The following is an 18,409-nucleotide window of genomic DNA, read 5'->3' as shown; positions in this document are numbered from 1 at the left end:
TTCTTTAGCTGGACATGAATCCTGGCCAGACAATCATGTTTCTCAATTGCACTTCATCTTATTTGGTTGAAGAAAACTTTTGGGTTCATCACAACGACAAATTCTGATGGGCTTATTTTTGTTATTTCAGACTTGCCTTTAGGATTATTTAACTCCTTATATGTCATGAAAACACCACTGTCCTAATGTCTTTTGAAATACAATGTGTCAAAATGATTGTGTTCATTTCATACGCTTGGTGTTTAAAACGTACGAAAACTTTACTGTAACTTTCTTATATAAAAATCAGAAACTTTGCTCCTAACATTTAGGAGTAATCCCAGGAATCTCCAACTGCATTCAATGAAATTCTATGAAAATTTACAGATGTTCTGTATGTTATCTTCCAACATAGCAAAAGAAAACAAGAAACAATTATGCTTTATTGAAGTACCATCACAGAGATGTTATTTCTGTATAACATCAGCCTAATAAAAGATGACAAGAATTTTTCAAAAACTGTAGTTTATATATGACCTTCATAAGTCTTTCCTGAGGGGAACATGTGGGAACTATAACTCTATGGAAAGATATTTAAAACATTTCCCTTCAGCTTTCTAATGGTGAAGAAACATACTGCTGAGTTTTTTTCAAAGGAAAAAAAAGAACCAACTGACATCCAATCTCTAACCTAATTTTATTTGGAAGCATCACAGCTCTTAATGCCTTCCTTTCAAACAACTTTACACACATACAGTCATGGTCAAAAGTTTTGAGAATGACACAAATATATTTTCACATGATCTGCTGCCCTCTGGTTTTCATGTGTGTATGTCAGATGTTTTCATCACATACAGAAATTCAATTGCAATCATATTATGAGTAACAAAAGCTTTTATTGACAGAATGAGTTAATGCAGCAAGTCAATATATGCAGTGTTGACCCCTCTTCTTCAGGACCTCTGCAATTCTCCCTGGCATGCTCTCAATCAACTTCTGGCCAAATCCTGATTGATACCAGTCCATTCTTGCACAATCAATGCTTGCATTTTATCAGAATTCCTACGTTTTTGTTAGTCCACCCGTCTCTTGATGATTGACCACAAGTTTTCAATGGGATTAAGATCTGGGGAGTTTCCAGGCCATGGACCCAAAATCTCTATGTTTTGTTCCCTGAGCCAGTTAGTTATCACCTTTGCTTTATGGCCAGGTGCTCCATCATGCTGGAAAAGCCATTGTTCATCACCAAACTGCTCTTGGACGGATGGGAGAAGTTGCTCTCGGAGGACATTCTGCTACCATTCTTTATTTATGGCTGTGTTTTTAGGCCAGACTGTGAGAGAGCTGACTCCCTTGGCTGAGAAGCAACGTCACACATGAATGGTTTCAGGATGCTTTACAGTTGGCATGAGACAAGACTGGTGGTAGCGCTCACCTCGTCTTCTCCTAACAAGCTGTTTTCCAGATGTCCCAAACAATCGGAAAGGGGATCCATCAGAGAAAATGACTTTACCCCAGTCCTCAGCAGTCCACTCCTTGTACCTTTTGCAGAGTATCAGTCTGTCCCCGATGTTTTTTCTGGAGAGAAGTGGCTTCTTTGCTGCCCTCCTTGAGACCAGGCCTTGCTCCAAGAGTCTCCGCCTCACAGTGCGTGCAGATGCACTCACACCTGCCTGCTGCCATTCCTGAGCAAGCTCTGCACTGCTGGTAGCCCGATCCCGCAGCTGAAACACTTTTAAGAGACAGTCCTGGCGCTTGCTGGTCTTTCTTGGGCGCCCTGGAGCCTTTTTGGCAACAATGGAACCTCTCTCCTTGAAGTTCTTGATGATGTGATAGATTGTTGACTGAGGTGAATCTTTCCAGCTGCTCTTCCCTGTTAGGCCATTTTTGTGCAGTGCAATGATGACTGCAGGTGTTTCTTTAGAGATAACCATGGTTCACAGAAGAGGAACAATGATGCCAAGAACCAGCTTCTTTTTAAAGTGTCCAGTGGTGTCATTCTTACTTAATCATGACAGATTGATCTCCAGCCCTGTCCTCATCAACACCCACAGCTGTGTTAATGGAGCTGAAACCATGTTAGCTGGTCCTTTTAAGGCTGCAATGAAGTGGAAATGTGTTTTGGGGGATAAAGTTCATTTTCTAGGCAAATATTGACTTTGCAATTAATTGCTGTTAAGCTGATCACTCTTTATAACATTCTGGAGTTTATGAAAATTGCCATTATAAAAACTGAAGCAGTAGACTTTGTAAATATTAACATTTGAATCATTCTCAAAACTTTTGGCCATGACTGTACACATGCACACCCTCATTTTATATATATATATATATATATATATATATATATATATATATATATATATATACACATACTGAACAAAAATATAAACGCCACAACGCCACATTAAATATAAGAGTTTTATGAACATTTGAGTTATGCGATATATATATTAAAAAAATCAAAATTTATTTTCAGTAATTACTGATCTTCATACCGGCATTGATAACATCGTGGTATGGCCATTTGTAGTGGATTGACAGTCCTTTGAACACGATAGGGGTCAGGTTGAAGAATTTGCTGAGCATGCAAGTTGGCTTCTCGTAGGCAGTTACAGACAGTCGGCTAAGACCAGCGACACACACAGCTGGTGACGACACACACAGTCTCATCAGCTGTGTGTGTCACTGGTCTTAGCCGATCCCACAGATGGATGAGCCGGATGTGGCGATCTAGTAGTGGAGTGGTCACATGTGGCCGTCGAGGATGAGGTCGATTTGCAGTAGTGCCAGACTGTTGGAAACTAACTCTTGCCACAAATGGCCTATGATCCGATAAATACTGAGCTGTGCAGCTGCTCTGGTGGACATCCCTGTATCCAACATGCCAATGGCACGCTCACGCATAACTAGTGACATCCCATTCCTAATCCATAGGGCTCTATATGATGTTGGTCCACCTTTGCAGCTAGAACAGCTTCAGCTCTTCTGGGAAGGATGTCCTCAAGGTTTAGGAGTGTTTATGGGGATTTATATATATATAAATAAATAAAAGATACATGTAATATCTTATTATTTTTGGGGTTTTACATTTATTGTGAGGATTTAGTTTTCTGTGTGTCAATCTAGTTCCTGTGTTGTTTAGTCTGCCCTTGATTGCTCCCAGCTGTCTTGTGGTCCCTGATTACCCCTTGTGTATTTAATCCCACCTGTGTTCCCTGCTCCTTGTCGTATCCTAGTCTCTACTGTCATATCTCGTCATTGTTTTCCTTTCATGTACTGTTTACCAGTTGCTACCAGAGTCTGAGCTCCTTGCCTCTGCTCACCTGTGCTGCCTGGATTTCTGTACACTTCCTCATTAAAACCATCGTTATTGCATTAACCTGGTTCTGTCAATCCTCACCACTCAAACCCCCACCTCCTGACATTTATGACTTGCAGAAGATGTTGAACGCAACATGATCATCTGATAGCAGTGGTGTATGCAGCATTTTTCAGGAGAATGGGAGAATGGGAGGGTGGCTCATCTTGTCCGCCACTGGGGAGCAATCCAGTGCATAGGCATAACTCCCGGGGGGCAAGGGAGGGTCTGGACCCACTCAATCTCAGAAAAGTCTAGAATTGTCCCCCCCAAAGAAATCATAAAAGAAACCCTTGTATTTAAACAATATCAATATAAAATCGACTTTTTTGGGGGGCAAAATGAATGTACGTAGCTGAACATAGACAACATCAGTAGCCTATGGGCTACTTGTTAATCTTAAGGTGATGTATTGATATTAGCAAGTTATCTTTTAGCTAGCATTACCTGCATCCAACAGCTTTACTCAACAGTCTTAGTTTGGGGGAAAAACTGTGAAAAGTTCTTTGTGTTTTGCTCGTTTGCTGCCATGATTCTAACACCTGTACAGCTCCACACAGCAGCAGCAGGTCTCCTTCGCTGCCATACAGGTGTTAACCCAGCGCGAGCGTTGTAGCGTTCATGTTGCGTTTAAAGGCGGCTCGGAAAAACAGGTTAAGAGATGTTAACAACGGATTAAACGGTTTTACCTGCTGATAAAAGTGACAGAGGAGACAGATATGGGAAGTGCGGAAGTAGGAAGCCCATACTGTATCAAATTGACATAGGAATAACAGTGACTTGGCCATTCTAAGGTAAAAACCCAGCGCATACAGCGTTCAGGTTTTTTTTTTTTTTCATCCAGACGGCTTCCCGCGCCCCCCCTGCAATGGCACGGCACCCCCTCTAGGGGGCGCGCCCCACAGTTTGGGAACCTCTGACTTATGGTAATGCGCATATTGATGTTACGTCACATACTGCTTACTCAGTAGATTTCTTATAAATCCATCATGCCTGTACAAGTTTCATTTGTGTTTTTTTCTCATATGTTTACATTCATTATTTAATTAAACTGCTATGTTAAACTTTAACATGAATGACTTTTGCTGTTTCTAATATCTTTACCAAACTGTAAACGAGACATTAGCATCACTATTACTACAAATACTGTTTGACTACAAATTTGGTCGGGATATTTTGTCCCTATAGCTAATCTACCTTTTTAATACTTTAATACTTCTTTAGAAAACTGCACAGAATACATCCTAAATAAAGCACATGAATAAGGCTGGATGCAGACCGAAGCTGTGTTCGGCAACAAGTACAACACCTCTTTCTGGACATAGTGTGATAACAACTAGATTTTTTCTAATTTTATTTACCGTAAACTTCTGAGAAATAAAACACACAAAATGAAACTTCTACAGTGCGGGTGTCCAAAGTCGGTCCTCGAGGGCCGGCATCCTGCATGTTTTAGTTCTTTCCCTAGTGGTTGTAACAACCTCCTCAGCAAGTCAATGTTCTCCATAGACCTTCCAGGTTACATGCAGGGTACCCCAGGGTTCAGTCCTAGGACCCCTTCTTTTCAATATTTATATGCTCCCACTGGCTCAGGTTATAACAGGACATAGGATTAGCTACCACAATTATGCAGATGATACACAGCTCTACATCACGATCAATCAATCAATCAATCAAATTTTATTTGTATAGCACATTTCAGCAGCAAGGCTTTCAAAGTGCTTTACATAATTAAAATAAAAACAGCATGTGATATTAAATAAACAGTGAGAAAGAAAGAAAACAAAAACATTAAAACCCGCACCCCTTTAGGACTTCAGTTAAACGCCGTTTAACTGGGACTCTAACCCTCAGGGACTTTAGTCAAAAACACCGTTTGACAAGGACTCCAACCTCTAGGTTTTTAGTTGAATGCCGTCAACTGGGACTCTAAACCCCGTAAACGTCCCAGTTAAACGTCGTTTAACTGGGACGTTTTCCGGGGGGCTTTACATCATTAAAACGTAGAAAAGAAATAAAAAGAAATTAAAAACATTAAAGACATAAAAACATGGAAGACATCAAAACCCGCACTCTAACCCTAATTTAGCCATAAGCAACTAAAAACAACTAAAAACCAGCTATCAGGCCTGAAATCTGGGAGTAGTGATGGACTCTGACCTGAACCTTCAGAGCCACATTAAGACAGTCACAAAGTCGGCCTTCTACCACCTGAAGAACATCTCCAGGATTAGAGGACTGATGTCTCAGCACGATCTAGAGAAACTCATCCATGTGTTTATCTTTAGCCGCATTGATTACTGCAACAGCGTCTTCACAGGTCTGACTAATGAATCAATCAAACAGCTGCAGCTGATCCAGAAGCTGCTGCTGCTGTTCTCACTAAAACTAGGAACATAGAGACGTAACACCAGTTTTAAAGTCCCTCCTCTGGCTCCCTGTAGCTCAGAGAATAGACTTTAAAATACTGATGTTAGTTTATAAATCACTGAACGGTTTAGCACCACAATACATTAAAGATCTGCTGTTGCTGTACCAACCGTCTAGACCCCTCAGATCTTCTGGTTCTGGTTCTGCTCTGCATCCCCAGAACCAGAACCAAACGAGGAGAAGCAACATTCAGTTTCTACGCACCACAAGTTTGGAACAAACTTCCAGAAAACTGTAAAACAGCTGAAACACTGACTGCCTTTAAATCTCAACTTAAAACCCACCTGTTTAAAGTTGCTTATGGCTAAATTGGGGTTAGAGTGCGGGTTTTGATGTTCTTGATGTTTTTTTTTATCTCTTTAATGTTTTTATCTTTACTTTTTCATTTCTTTTTATTTCTCTTTCTCACTGTTTCTGTTTAAATGCTTTCTTAAAATCTCATTCCCTCTCTCACTGTTTATTCAATGTCACATGCTATTTTTATTTTAATTATGTGAAGCACTTTGAAATGCCTTGCTGCTGAAATGTGCTATACAAATAAGATTTGATTGATTGATTGATTGATTAATGAGCCATCATTTGATGCAGGTGTGTAAAACCAGGGAGAGAACAAAAACTTGCAGGATGCTGGCCCTCAACGACCCACTTTGGGCTCCCCTGTTCTACAGGTATGGCGGTTTTTATAAGAAACGTAACATCGACAACAACTAGAGTCCAGGAAAACAATAAAGAATAACAACCCAACCAGGGTGGGTGGAGAGCAAGAGTTCAGAGACAAAACAGGACAAACTCAGTCCAAAACAAAAAGAAAACCACAGCCAAGGCAGGACCTGCCATGGATAGTCCGGGGACTAGCCACGGCGCAGAAGGAGGACCCCTAGAGGAGGGTCCTGCGGGCGTGGCAGTCGGAGGCGGAGCTGGTTCTGGAGGAGCACAGGGAGTCTCGGACGGAGCACAGGGAGTCAGAGAAGCAGCAGACTCTGAGAGCTGCTCCACAGCAGCGGGCACTGGAAACTCGGGGGGCTGCTCACCAGCAGCGGGCACTGGAAACTCGGGGGGCTGCTCACCAGCAGCGGGCACTGGAAACTCGGGGGGCTGCTCACCAGCAGCGGGCACTGGAAACTCGGGGGGCTGCTCACCAGCAGCGGGCACTGGAAACTCGGGGGGCTGCTCACCAGCAGCGGGCACTACGACCTGTGGCAGCAGGGAGAGACGCTGCCTCGGTGCAGAGACTGGTGGCAGCGGTAGAGGTGCGCGCCACCTTGGCGCGGGAACAGGCAGCAGCTGGAGGAATCAGGGGTTCTGCCCAGGCGCCGGGACCTCCGGCAGCTCAGGACGGCAGTAGCCGCGTGGTCCAGCTCCAGGAGGGAAAATCGCCAGCCGCGATCCCCTCCAAAGCGTCGGGCTGGGAGAAGCTGCTCCAATAAACTCCTCCTTGGACCTCCACCGCAGCCTCCATCTCTTGGGTGAGTCCAAGTCGGAGGCGAGACCCAGTTCTTCCAGCAGCAGCGGAGAAGGCAATCTCTACATTCTTGTAGAGATCCCTTTGAGCCAACTCCAGCTGCTGCTGGATCCACGCCTCACGGGCCCTTGTTGCGTCCTCACCTTTCTGGTCGGGTCCTACTGTCATGATGTGCGTTGGTTGGTGGTGAGGAAAATGCAGGCGAGCCCAGGATGACATAATGAAGAGGTTTTAATGATGAAAATCCACAAAGATACAGAAAACTCGAGCAGCACGGGCAGGGGCGGATCTAGAAAAATATCTATGTGGTGGCAAGAGGGGGGCAGGGATTTTTTCAGGGGTGGCAGCATATGCCTATATAGAGGTGTGCCGATCGATTGACCACCGATCATAATCGGCCGATTTCCGTGAAAAAGTGTATGATCTGTGATCGCCGATCACGGTCTCTTGTTGCCGATCACATAAACCGATCACCTGCATCTCATTTCACAGCCTGCCTGTGCAGCTGGTCTCCTCTTTCCTTCACACTGCGCAAACGCGCAGCAACAAATCCTAAGCGATGTCGTGTGGAACTATAACGCACTGAGTGAATGGAGAAGTTTGCATGTTGCAGCGGAAAATTACCTCGGGGTGAAGCAGGTCAAAATGCATCAACACAACGAAGCTAATACGACATAAAAACAATGCCATACTTGACGGAGTTTGGCTACATCGAGGCTCACTGCAGTAAAAAAGACAATCAGATAGCAGGTAAAGCAGCGCACAGCTACAAACACTCACCTGGATTAGCATGACGGTCAGAAAGCTAAACAAATAACCTGGAAAATTATTTAAGTCTTCGAGCTGCAATGTAAGACGCTGGTTCTGCTCTCGCTGTTGAACCGCTGCTACGCTACAGGTAGTAATATTTCACAGACGGAGCGACTCTCACACCAAACCTCTGCTTAAAGCTGCAGCATATAACTTAAAAAATACATTTTACATATTAAAACTTTTGCTGTCCTAACATGAGGCAGATAATCTCTATAAAAATAATCGATCTCCTCCCTGTTCTGCATAATTACTCCGCTCAGTCAGAAACGGCCACTCAGAACTAGCAGTAATCAGCTAGCCGCCATGCTATCAGGAAGTTTTCATTCAGTAACTCAGGATTGTTTATTGAACCTGTATTTGCCTTTGAGTGTAACGTTTTATAGTTGAATTCTTTGGCAATGTTGAGAGGTTTTATTTTGGCTCTTTGCATTATTTAGCCTCTTCAGAGCCTCCATATGTTATCAGTCTGTTAAAGATAGTATTATTGATAGCAGTACAATTTACACAATGCCTGTTTTGTTTTTTTCTTGGAAGAAGTTATTAAAAACAAGTTTTTGTCTAAATTAAGGTGAATTCATGGTTCCTTTTTCCACATAATGTAACGGTACACAAAAAAATTAAACCACATTTTACATTTTACAACGGTGCTTATGATTAAAAAAATAATAATTATGTGATCGGAATCGGCAGGAAAAAGCCTGATTGGCACATCTCTTAATATATGTATATATATATATATATATATATATATATATATATATATATATATATATATATATATATATATATATATATTGTGTATGTGTGTGTGTCTCATTTTAGCTTACATAGACCTAACATTAGACTTAATTTACTTGTTGGAAAATATTGTTTTTAACTCGCATTGTTTCAAAATGAGCTTCATGTAGCACTGAGGCTTAAATACAATTTCTTAATATAGTATAGTTAATTATTTTTACGTCTTTCATACGAAAAAACAATTTTATGTAATATAGTAATACATATCAATACAGTAATTGATATGTATTTCTGTATTGGACAGCACCTATTAATCGCTATGTGATTCATTGAGTTATGTCCAGACAACCATTTTACCCCAATGCAGGTCGAGCAGAAATCTGTCACAAAAATATTAGTAGCGCCATCATTTATTATCAGATATATCTATTAAATTTGACTTAAAATAAAGATGAGAAAACTGGCTAAATTCTCCGTGATATAAATCTATAAACAGTTTATTTTCTGTTAGTTCTGTCAAGATACAAGAAGGGGCGAATTTCCTTATATTGGTCAATCGTTTTATTTTAAATATGCTGTAGGAGCTGTAGTTTGATGACTGTTATAAATATCACCACGTTTTATGAACAGAGTGGATTAGCTCAGTTTTTGTCGCTTGTTTAACTTTTAGGAATTGCAGCGGCTGCAGTGCACCGCAATAAAGATGCAATAAAGCTGATAAACAGGTGAAGAACCAGACTAGACAAAACCACTTCTATTTAGCCTTTTCTCGCTCTGTGTCGGCTCTACCCTACACGCAGACCCGTTTCCATGGCAACCGACAGACAACAGCTCAACGAGCAGAAGGAGCAGAGATTACCAATCAGGGGAATCAGCACCAAAACAGAACATTCAGTCTGTTACGTTATGTTGTCAGGCTTTAGGTCTATATTGTGGTCGGTCAGGCGAACCGCGGGTGGTTGATTAGCTGATTTAAACACCTGCTCTACTGATGACTTGGTGTGCAAGTTGTCTTAGTTTAGTGCTAACGGAACCAAAACACACCGAACTGCGCAGCACATGGCCAAAGTCAATAGCAGACCAGCAACAGTTAGGCTAGAACTAACTCACTGCTCACTTTCTCAATATTTTCTCTAAATTAAAACTTTTTCCTCACCTGTTGAATGTGAAACCCTTCAACCTTGTTATCTATGGCTGTCATAGGGTTGAATTAACCGCTAAACATTGCGTCGTTTTTTCAGATTCTTTGCGCAAGTGTGGTATTTTCCTGACCATCGATATTCCTGACATGGCACATGTGTGGCGCACGATAAGTCAAGTAATGTCCAGTCCAGTAATATATCCATCAATGCTGCTGCCTCGTGCTTTGTCCTTCTCTGCACTTCCCGCTACTTAGCAGTGGGTGTCAGGTTACATTGTGTTGCATTCAATGTTATCGGAAAAAAGAGATTCATGCGCTAAATGTCCAATTTGCCATAACTATTTATTGAATTCATAGTCGGCAGCTGGGGTGGAAACAGGGGTGGCGAGGCTCTTATTTGGGGTGGCAACTGCCACCACATGCCACCCCAGTAGAGGGAGGGAGCGGCTGAGTGTTACCACTAGCCGACAGCTCTGTATGGGAGCCGAGAGCAGAGGCGCTATTGTAGCTGACAGTAAAAAAATAAAAAAGTATATCTTTATTTCTTATCATCTTCAACGTAGAGCCTTTGAAACCACAAAATAAAATCTGAATATTTTTCTAGAAAACTCTGGTTTAAGTTATGATACTTCCCAAATATTCAATTCCTACATATTTATAGGTTGTAACATGAAAAAATCCCCCAAAAATAAAAGTTTAAAGCAACTTAAGTTATAATTTAAATACCACATGACTTGTATTGAGAACCACTGCAATAAATCAATATTTATGAGGAATTTAATTAAGTGGAGTTACTTATTAAAACTTGTTTTTATTTAGAGCCTTAAGTTTTTTTAAAGGTGTAGCAGAGATTAGATCTGTGACTCTGAGCCAAACATTGCTACTTACTTGTTATTTTTGGTGGTGCAGCTTGAACAAACACACAAAAAAATTAAACCACATTTTACATTACATTTTACTGTAGCTTTGCCGAACCCCCCCAAATTGCTCTTAAAAAATGTCCCTGTTTATGGCGCCCCCAATAATGAGATGGGATTAACGCCCTTGGTCTAGTGACTATTATACACCTGTCGATATTGCGCGGGGGGTGCGCGTTTCTCGATTGATTTTTACCCAGAAAGCACATGGGCAAAAACCGTTAGTGGAACAGTCACTGGGACTGACTAGTATATATCCCATTGAGTAAAGTAACTTTAACATATGAATTCCTCATATGTTAACATAAAGGCTCGTTTTGGCGTATAAGCTGCTACTTACAGGCTTCGAAGAATTCGACCTGGAATGCGGCGTTCATAACAAACACGTGTGTTCATCTGCTCTACTGTTAGCAAACAACCGTACTGATTAAATAACATAAAAGTCAAGCAGTTCCCTAAAAGTCCAACAGATGGCAGCAATGAGCCATGCAAAACAAAACACCAGTTTACAGGGCACACTTCCTGCTAAAGAGCCCCCTGGTGGTTGAAGAAAAATCCACATATAAACCGGAAAATACAATATATGAAAAAAATCTGAATGCTCTCTGGTATTGTTCAGGGGGCCGGACCACATGTGGAGGCGGGCCGGATGCGGCCCGCGGGCCGTAGTTTGGGGACCACTGGTTTATAGGCTCTGTTGCTGTAGGGGCTGTTGTTTGTACGGTCTCTCCGTCAGAGGGCAACTTACTGCCCTCTGCCTCTCTCCCTCGTGCTCTACTCAGTCCTCCCAGACTCGATTCAGCAACGAGGAAGCGCCGCGCGCAGTCTCAGCTACTGGCCGACCGTGCCTTCGGCCAGCGAGCGGATTTGCGCTCGCGCCCCTAATACTTTATCGCCCTGCGCGCTTTCAACCAGCCCACCGCGCGCAGATGTAAGACATCGGAGCTTTTCAGCGGGAGAAGACTTGCTGTAGTTATTTCAGCTCCATGGAGGACCGCTACTCCCCGGAAAACGAGAGGATGGAAGCGTGGCTGGACGACCACTTGGAGTTCACCCACTCATACTTTGTCAAGAAGGCATCAAGGTAAAGATACGTAGCGCTTGACAGAATGGAGGGGTTACTTAATTGCGTGCTGTTCACATTCTTCACAGCCTCACTGTCATTCCGAATCCGTTTAATTTCCTCTGTTTACCTGCCTGTATTTAACGAGCGGCTATAGTATAAGCAGTCCCAGTGTCAGGCGTGGAACCCCATGTTCAGGTGTACTGGGCTTCACTCTGACATTCACCAGCCAGTTCACAGTCAGCTGCCCCTCTTAGTGCCGCCTCCAGCACTGTAATCATTAACTTTTACTGCAGTTAGGGACTGTTTTTCATTGCTTAGTGTTGGATCGGTTCTTGGTGATAATTATACGAGCCTACATATAAAGGCCAATATCATAAATGAAAGTATTGCACTTCAGCTACAGCCATGTGTTATTGACCCCCCAAGAGCTGGGAAGTCAGTCGGTTTACTTCTTGAACAGACTCCAGATCAGTCTTCCTGGAGACCTAAAAGCTACTGCTTTTTTTTTTTTTTAGCTTCAAGAGGTTTGCACACAGCAGGTTCTCTGCAGCCTTGACAAGTGGCATTTATTCCAGAGGTATTGATTCAGCCACACCTCCTATAGATGCATTGAGCTTTGTTTTGTTGGAAGAAAGGGAGTCCACCAGACTGAGTCTGATAAGATATTGTGATTTGATGCACTTAACTGACACAGACTTATGTTATACATCCATCCATCCATTTTCTTTACACCCTTGTCCCTGCTGGGGTCAGGAGGGTTGCTGGTGTCTATCTCCAGCTAACGTTCTGGGCAAGAGGCGGGGTTCACCCTGGACAGGTCGCAGGACTTATGTTATAATTTCATTAATATAATTTCAAACATTGCTGACATCTGGATTTACTGGATATTGGTGCTTAATTATGATGCATGTTTTATGTCGATGTAAAAGTTAGATTAATGCGACATCACTGTTCAGACTGCAGCTTTGAAAACTATTGGAAATATATCAGATTTAATACCCCTTATGAAAGTGGCACAGATTGGATTTTTTCTTTGCTTTAAAAAGTTAAAAACCAAAGCAAATAACTGTCCAGAAAGCACAAAACCAAACCAAATAGCAGCTGTTCAGACTGTTGTGAAAAATTGAGATTTGGGTCTTGTTTGGGGAAAAAATATCGGATTTGGGTTGCATTTGCCTGCTGTGTAAATATAGCTGTAGTCACCCCACCCTCTCTCCACACACATCGTTTTGCATGTACAGATGAGCTGAATATTATTTACACTATGGATGCACTGATAAATTGACCCCCACTTCCTTAATTTTGGATGAGCGGACGATACTTGCATGAGAAACCGATCTTATCTATCTATCTTTACTTCCTCCTCCAAGCTCTGAAAGTCAGCCACTGTCCCCTTGTGCTCTGCTGTGACAGAGGGCTGACTGACAGACCTGCCCACCAGGCCACGTCTGCACCTATGTGATTGACAATAGTCACCCCACTGTTGCTAATTTACAGACTCTGGTGCAATATTTTGACAGGCCAGGCCTTTTAAAGATCAGTGATTGTCCATAAATGAACTACAGTTGGTGAACCCCTAATTTACACCCCCTTGTTTCTCATAGAAAATGACATAGAAATCAATATAATACTAAAAAATGTAAAAGGAGTAATAGTTCTGAAAAAGTATTTATTTCCACTTTGTTGAAAATGGAATGTTGAATACTATTACACCCCGTCAATCAATGGAAGATTCTTTCTGAGCTTGACAGCAATCACAGGCTTTTGCATTTTAAATTTTTATCTTTATTGATGAGCGCCACATTTTTGAGGCGGGAAGGCCTCCTTATCGTCACCTTAATATTCAGCTTTAGATTCTGCATCAAATTTGAAGTTGGGTCTCTGACTGGGGCACAACAAAATGTTGATATTACTTCAAGTCAGAAGAAACAAGTTGATCGAGTTTAAAAATTAAACCTAAATCTGCTGAGGGTATGAATAATTATGGACTGATATATTGATTAGTGGGCAGATGTGCAAAGGACAGTGAGTTTGGGTGGCGACCTACCACCCAAACTCAGTTCCACTAGTTCCATCTGGACGAATGGGCCAAAACTCCAACCAGCAATTGGGAGAAGCTTCTGGAAGGAAACCCAAAATTAGAGATGTGCCGACCAGGTTTTTTCCTGCAGATTCCAATTCCGATCACCCATGAGGGCCGATCACGGCCAATCACTGATACCGATCACATAATTATTATTTTTTTAATAATAATTAAAAAAATAATTATTATTATTAGAGATGTGCCGACCAGGTTTTTTCCTGCAGATTCCAATTCCGATCACCCATGAGGGCCGATCACGGCCAATCACTGATACCGATCACATAATTATTATTTTTTTAAATCATAAGCACTACTGGTTACATTATGTGGAAAAAGGAACCATAAATTCACCTAAATTTAGACTAGGTTCTCAACGTGGGTGGTACCGCCCCCCCGGGGGGTGAAATTATTACAAAAGGGGGGCGCTGGGAGTCCTTTCGGGGGCGTTTGGTCGAAGGTAAACTTTACATCTTATATGCACAACAATACCAGTTTAGACTTTGAGCAACTTGGTAAAACTGTATTATGTAACATTAAATCATGCTTGGCTGCAACTGTATCGATGGCAGCTCTTCTTCTTCTCTTCAGCGTTTGTTAGCTCTTGGGGCAGCTACGCTACTGCTACTGGTAGCTTCACTGCATCAGTTCAGCGTTACATCGGCTGATGACTTTGCTGGGATTCCCTTTGTCTGGTATTTTTGTACATATGTTTTGGCAGTTCTGTGATCATGTCAAAGCAGCAACTTATATCAAAAAGTGTTTTATTTCCGTTCGAAGGCTGCCCGCCTCCATGGAAGGATAACAGAAAATCGCTCTTGTAGACATGTAATTACTAGATACCCTCACTTTGCATCCCTCTGAAAAATGAACCCATTTAAATCAAGAAATCCCTCCATGGGTGATACCACGATAGAGGGCGTTCATTTTATAGCGTTAACACGGTGCTGTAAGTGGTCCGGTATGAAACGGGGGTGATAGAACAACGGTACCACAGCACTTTTAAATTTCAATAATCAGAATACCAAAATTGTTTCCGTTGTTTTTAAAAGGTTTATGTCAGTCTGCCTTTTCCCCATCGATATGTTTCCCAACCGCCCTGCACCTTAGGGGGTAAAAACATAAAAAAGTAAATAAAAACGACGCACACATTGCGCAAAACTCTGACAAAGGAGAAGCGGGACATAAAACAGAGCGACGAACTGTGGTGTTCCAGACACAGAAAAGAATGAACCTCTAAGATTTAAGATTTGTACACACTTTTGGTATGATTATGCTCCTATGTGTTGGAGGCTGTTTGGTTGTAAATGTGAAGATAAAAGCAATATAACAAATGTTGCTGTGCACAAGAGATGTGAGCTGGACCTGTAAAGAAGATGAAGTTCCCCGTTCGAAATAAACGTTGTCATGTGCTATCTCCAGTTATCTGCTTGAATATTATTTTATTTGACCTAGTGTATCATACACAACAGAATTTTGGCGACGAGGATAGGATGTTCAAGTTGGAAGGCACAGAGTTTGCAGACAGAGCGGCTCCATAGAGGCAACACGGGACGGTAAAAGCCGAGCGTTTTGGTGAGTGAAAGGACCGCCGAACCCGAGCTACAAGATGGTGTTTGGAAAGCCAGAAGATTTTCACTTCGAGGAAAGTGAGGAAAGTTTTGACAACTACCACGAGCGTCTCGAGCAGTATTTTGCTGCAAACGACTTGGACACTAAAGAAGAGAAAACTAAGTCGGTGTTTCTCACGGTGGTGGGGGAAAGATCCCATAGCTTGCTGATGATCTGTGTGCTCCGGATAAACCGTCAGAGAAAAGCTACGAAGAGTTGGTGAATTTGCTGCTGAGGCACTACGTACCAAAGACGAACTTTATAGCAGAAAGGTGAAAGTTTCATGGAAAAAACTAAAAAGACAACGAAACAATCAGTGAGTACGTGGCTAGTTTACAAAAATTAGCAGCTACATGTAAATTTGGGACTTTCTTAGATGAAGCACTGCGTGATAGATTCGTCTGTGGGGTAAAAAGCAGCGAGCTGAGAGATCGGCTGCTCAGCATCGCACACACCAAAGACTTGACGCTGCCGCTGGCTGTAGAATTGGCGCTCTCCTTTGAGGTAACTAAGGACAGTGCACAGCAGTTTGCACAGAAAGCTTTCAAGGCTCATGTAGTGAAAAGGAAAGCTAAGACAAAGTACCGCGAAGCTGAGAAAAATACAGCTACTGGGAAGCCCTGTTATTGTTGCGGTGGAAAAAGTCACAACCCGAATGACTGCAGGTTTAAAGAAAGCGAGTGCCATGAGTGTAAGAAAAAGGGACACATAGCCAAAGCCTGTCGCACACACAAAGAAGGAGGCCGTTCGAGTACGACCAAAGGAACCATGCATGTAGATGTTAAGAGGCGACCCAGTGCTCTCAAGCAGCGGTCCTGTCAGGATGTCAGCACTCTCCAGCAGCAGGATGTCTGCAGTACCAGCCTGAAGGTGTGCCCCAGCATGCAGATCCAGGCAACAGGCACGAGTTTAAAGGGGATCCAGACGACACCCTATTTCTGTCACATCAAGCCAGAGAAGACAGAGCAGCCAGTGATGTTGTGGTTCAGTGCAAGATGGAAGCTGCACCGAACTCTGACACAGTTCCAGATCTGACATTGGACAGTCCAGATTTTGGTCTGTTTGAATTGAACACAGGTAATGGTGACATTGTAAAACCGTATTATGTGTACGTCAGTGTAAATGGTTCAAGAGTGAAAATGGAACTAGACACTGGTGCCGCAGTGTCAGTGATATCTGAAAGTCTGTATAAGCGCAGAATTAAATCAGTCAAACTTAGTCCAGCAAATTGTGTACTTAAGACGTACAGCCAAGAGTCATTACAGCTGATGGGTAAATTTGTGGCAAAAGTAAAATGTCAAGAAACCACTAAAAAACTAGAACTGCTAGTAGTAAAAGGAAGAGGCCCTGCTTTGATGAGTAGAGACTGGATTAGTCAGTTGAAACTAGACCTGTCACAGGTGAACAGAGTGGCTCCAGAAACAGTGGAAGATGTATGTGCTCAGTACGCATCAGTGTTCAACCCTGAGCTAGTTGAAGGGTATTAAAGCCAAACTACATGTTGCTCCAGAAGCAGTGCCAAAGTTCCATAAACCAAGAAATGTTCCATATGCATTAAGAGAAGCTGTGGAAAAGGAACTGACTAAATTGGAGGCAGAAGGAGTTATTTCACCCACTAGATACAGTGAGTGGGCTGCTCCAATAGTGTGCATACCTAAAAAGGATGACAGTGTAAGATTATGTGGAGACTACAAGATCACCATAAATCCATGGTTAAACGTGGATCAGTATCCACTTCCAAAAACGCAAGATCTGTTTGCAAAATTAGCAGGGGGTCAGAAATTCACCAAACTAGACTTATCCCAGGCTTACCAGCAAGTCCAGTTAGAGAAAAGCTCTAGGTGTTACCTGACCATAAACACTCACAAAGGGCTGTATCAATACAACAGGTTGCCTTTATGGTGTTGCGAGTGCTCCTGCAATTTTCCAGGAAATAATGGATCAAGTTCTTCAGGGCATGGATGGTGTTATCTGCTATCTTGATGATATTTTGATAACTGGTAAAGATGCAGAAAGCCTGAAATCAAGAAACACTTTCTTTTCCCTTTTCAAAACCCTCATTTAGAGTTGCAGTTTCAAGTTCAGTCTGTCAGGAGGTCGCCGGTTCCTCACTGGACGAGTGTTCCTTTCGACTGTAGATGATGGCAAGTCTATTGGTTGATTCCCAACAGTTTTGTCTTCCCTCTGTTGATCCACACCTTTGGTTGTATTGAGATCATCATCATTCCAAAAGTTTCCAGTACCATAGTCTGTTTGTGTCAAATGAGCTGGATTTCCATTTACACCCAGAATCTGATGTACATGTTTTTTTTAACACACTTCCCATTCACTTCCACACTGTAGTAAGTTACAGGACCCAAGATTTCTTGTACAACTCCATTCAACCACTTCTCCCCTCCCCTGTAATTCTTTACCAATTCAGGTTGACCTACTGTGAAAACTCTGACACATGGAAAAGATGGTTCTGTCTTGTTTTGCATTCTCTGAGATAACTGGGGTCTGATCAGTGACAGTCTTGTTCGAACCTGTCTTTTTAGGAATAACTCAGCAGGAGTTTTCCTTGTAGTTGTATGGGGTGTGTTTCGGTACCCTAAAAGAAAATTTGCAACACAGTGCTCAAGTGTCATACCAGCTACGGCTCGATTCTTTGCTAGTGACTTTTTAAGATTTGGGACTAAGCGCTCTGCTAATTCATTGCTGGCAGGGTGGTATGCAGGTGACTTAATGTGCTGCACTCCATTTTTTTTTTTAGAAATATCTCAAACTCTTGTGAAACAAACTGAGGACCGTTATCTGTTACAACTTCTTTTG

At 42.3% G+C, this 18,409-nt stretch overlaps 1 protein-coding gene across 1 annotated transcript in view; it reads left to right on the top strand.

Moving 5' to 3' along the window:
* The first annotated feature begins 10,764 nt into the window (after positions 1 to 10,764).
* Positions 10,765 to 18,409, top strand: part of pde5ab (phosphodiesterase 5A, cGMP-specific, b) — a 174,574-nt gene continuing 166,929 nt past the window's right edge. Inside the window, exon 1 of the mRNA XM_081599054.1 lies at positions 10,765 to 11,925. Within this exon, the coding sequence (XP_081455180.1) occupies positions 11,828 to 11,925 (98 nt within the window). The 5' untranslated portion in view covers positions 10,765 to 11,827. The remainder of the gene's footprint in view (positions 11,926 to 18,409) is intronic.

The sequence above is a fragment of the Poecilia reticulata genome, chromosome 18 (assembly GCF_904066995.2).
Source record: "Poecilia reticulata chromosome 18, P_reticulata-male-v2, whole genome shotgun sequence".
In the NCBI taxonomy this organism is placed as follows: Eukaryota; Metazoa; Chordata; class Actinopteri; order Cyprinodontiformes; family Poeciliidae; genus Poecilia; species Poecilia reticulata.
The sequence above is the reverse complement of the archived record's forward strand: the minus strand, read 5'-3'. Positions and strand labels throughout refer to the sequence as shown.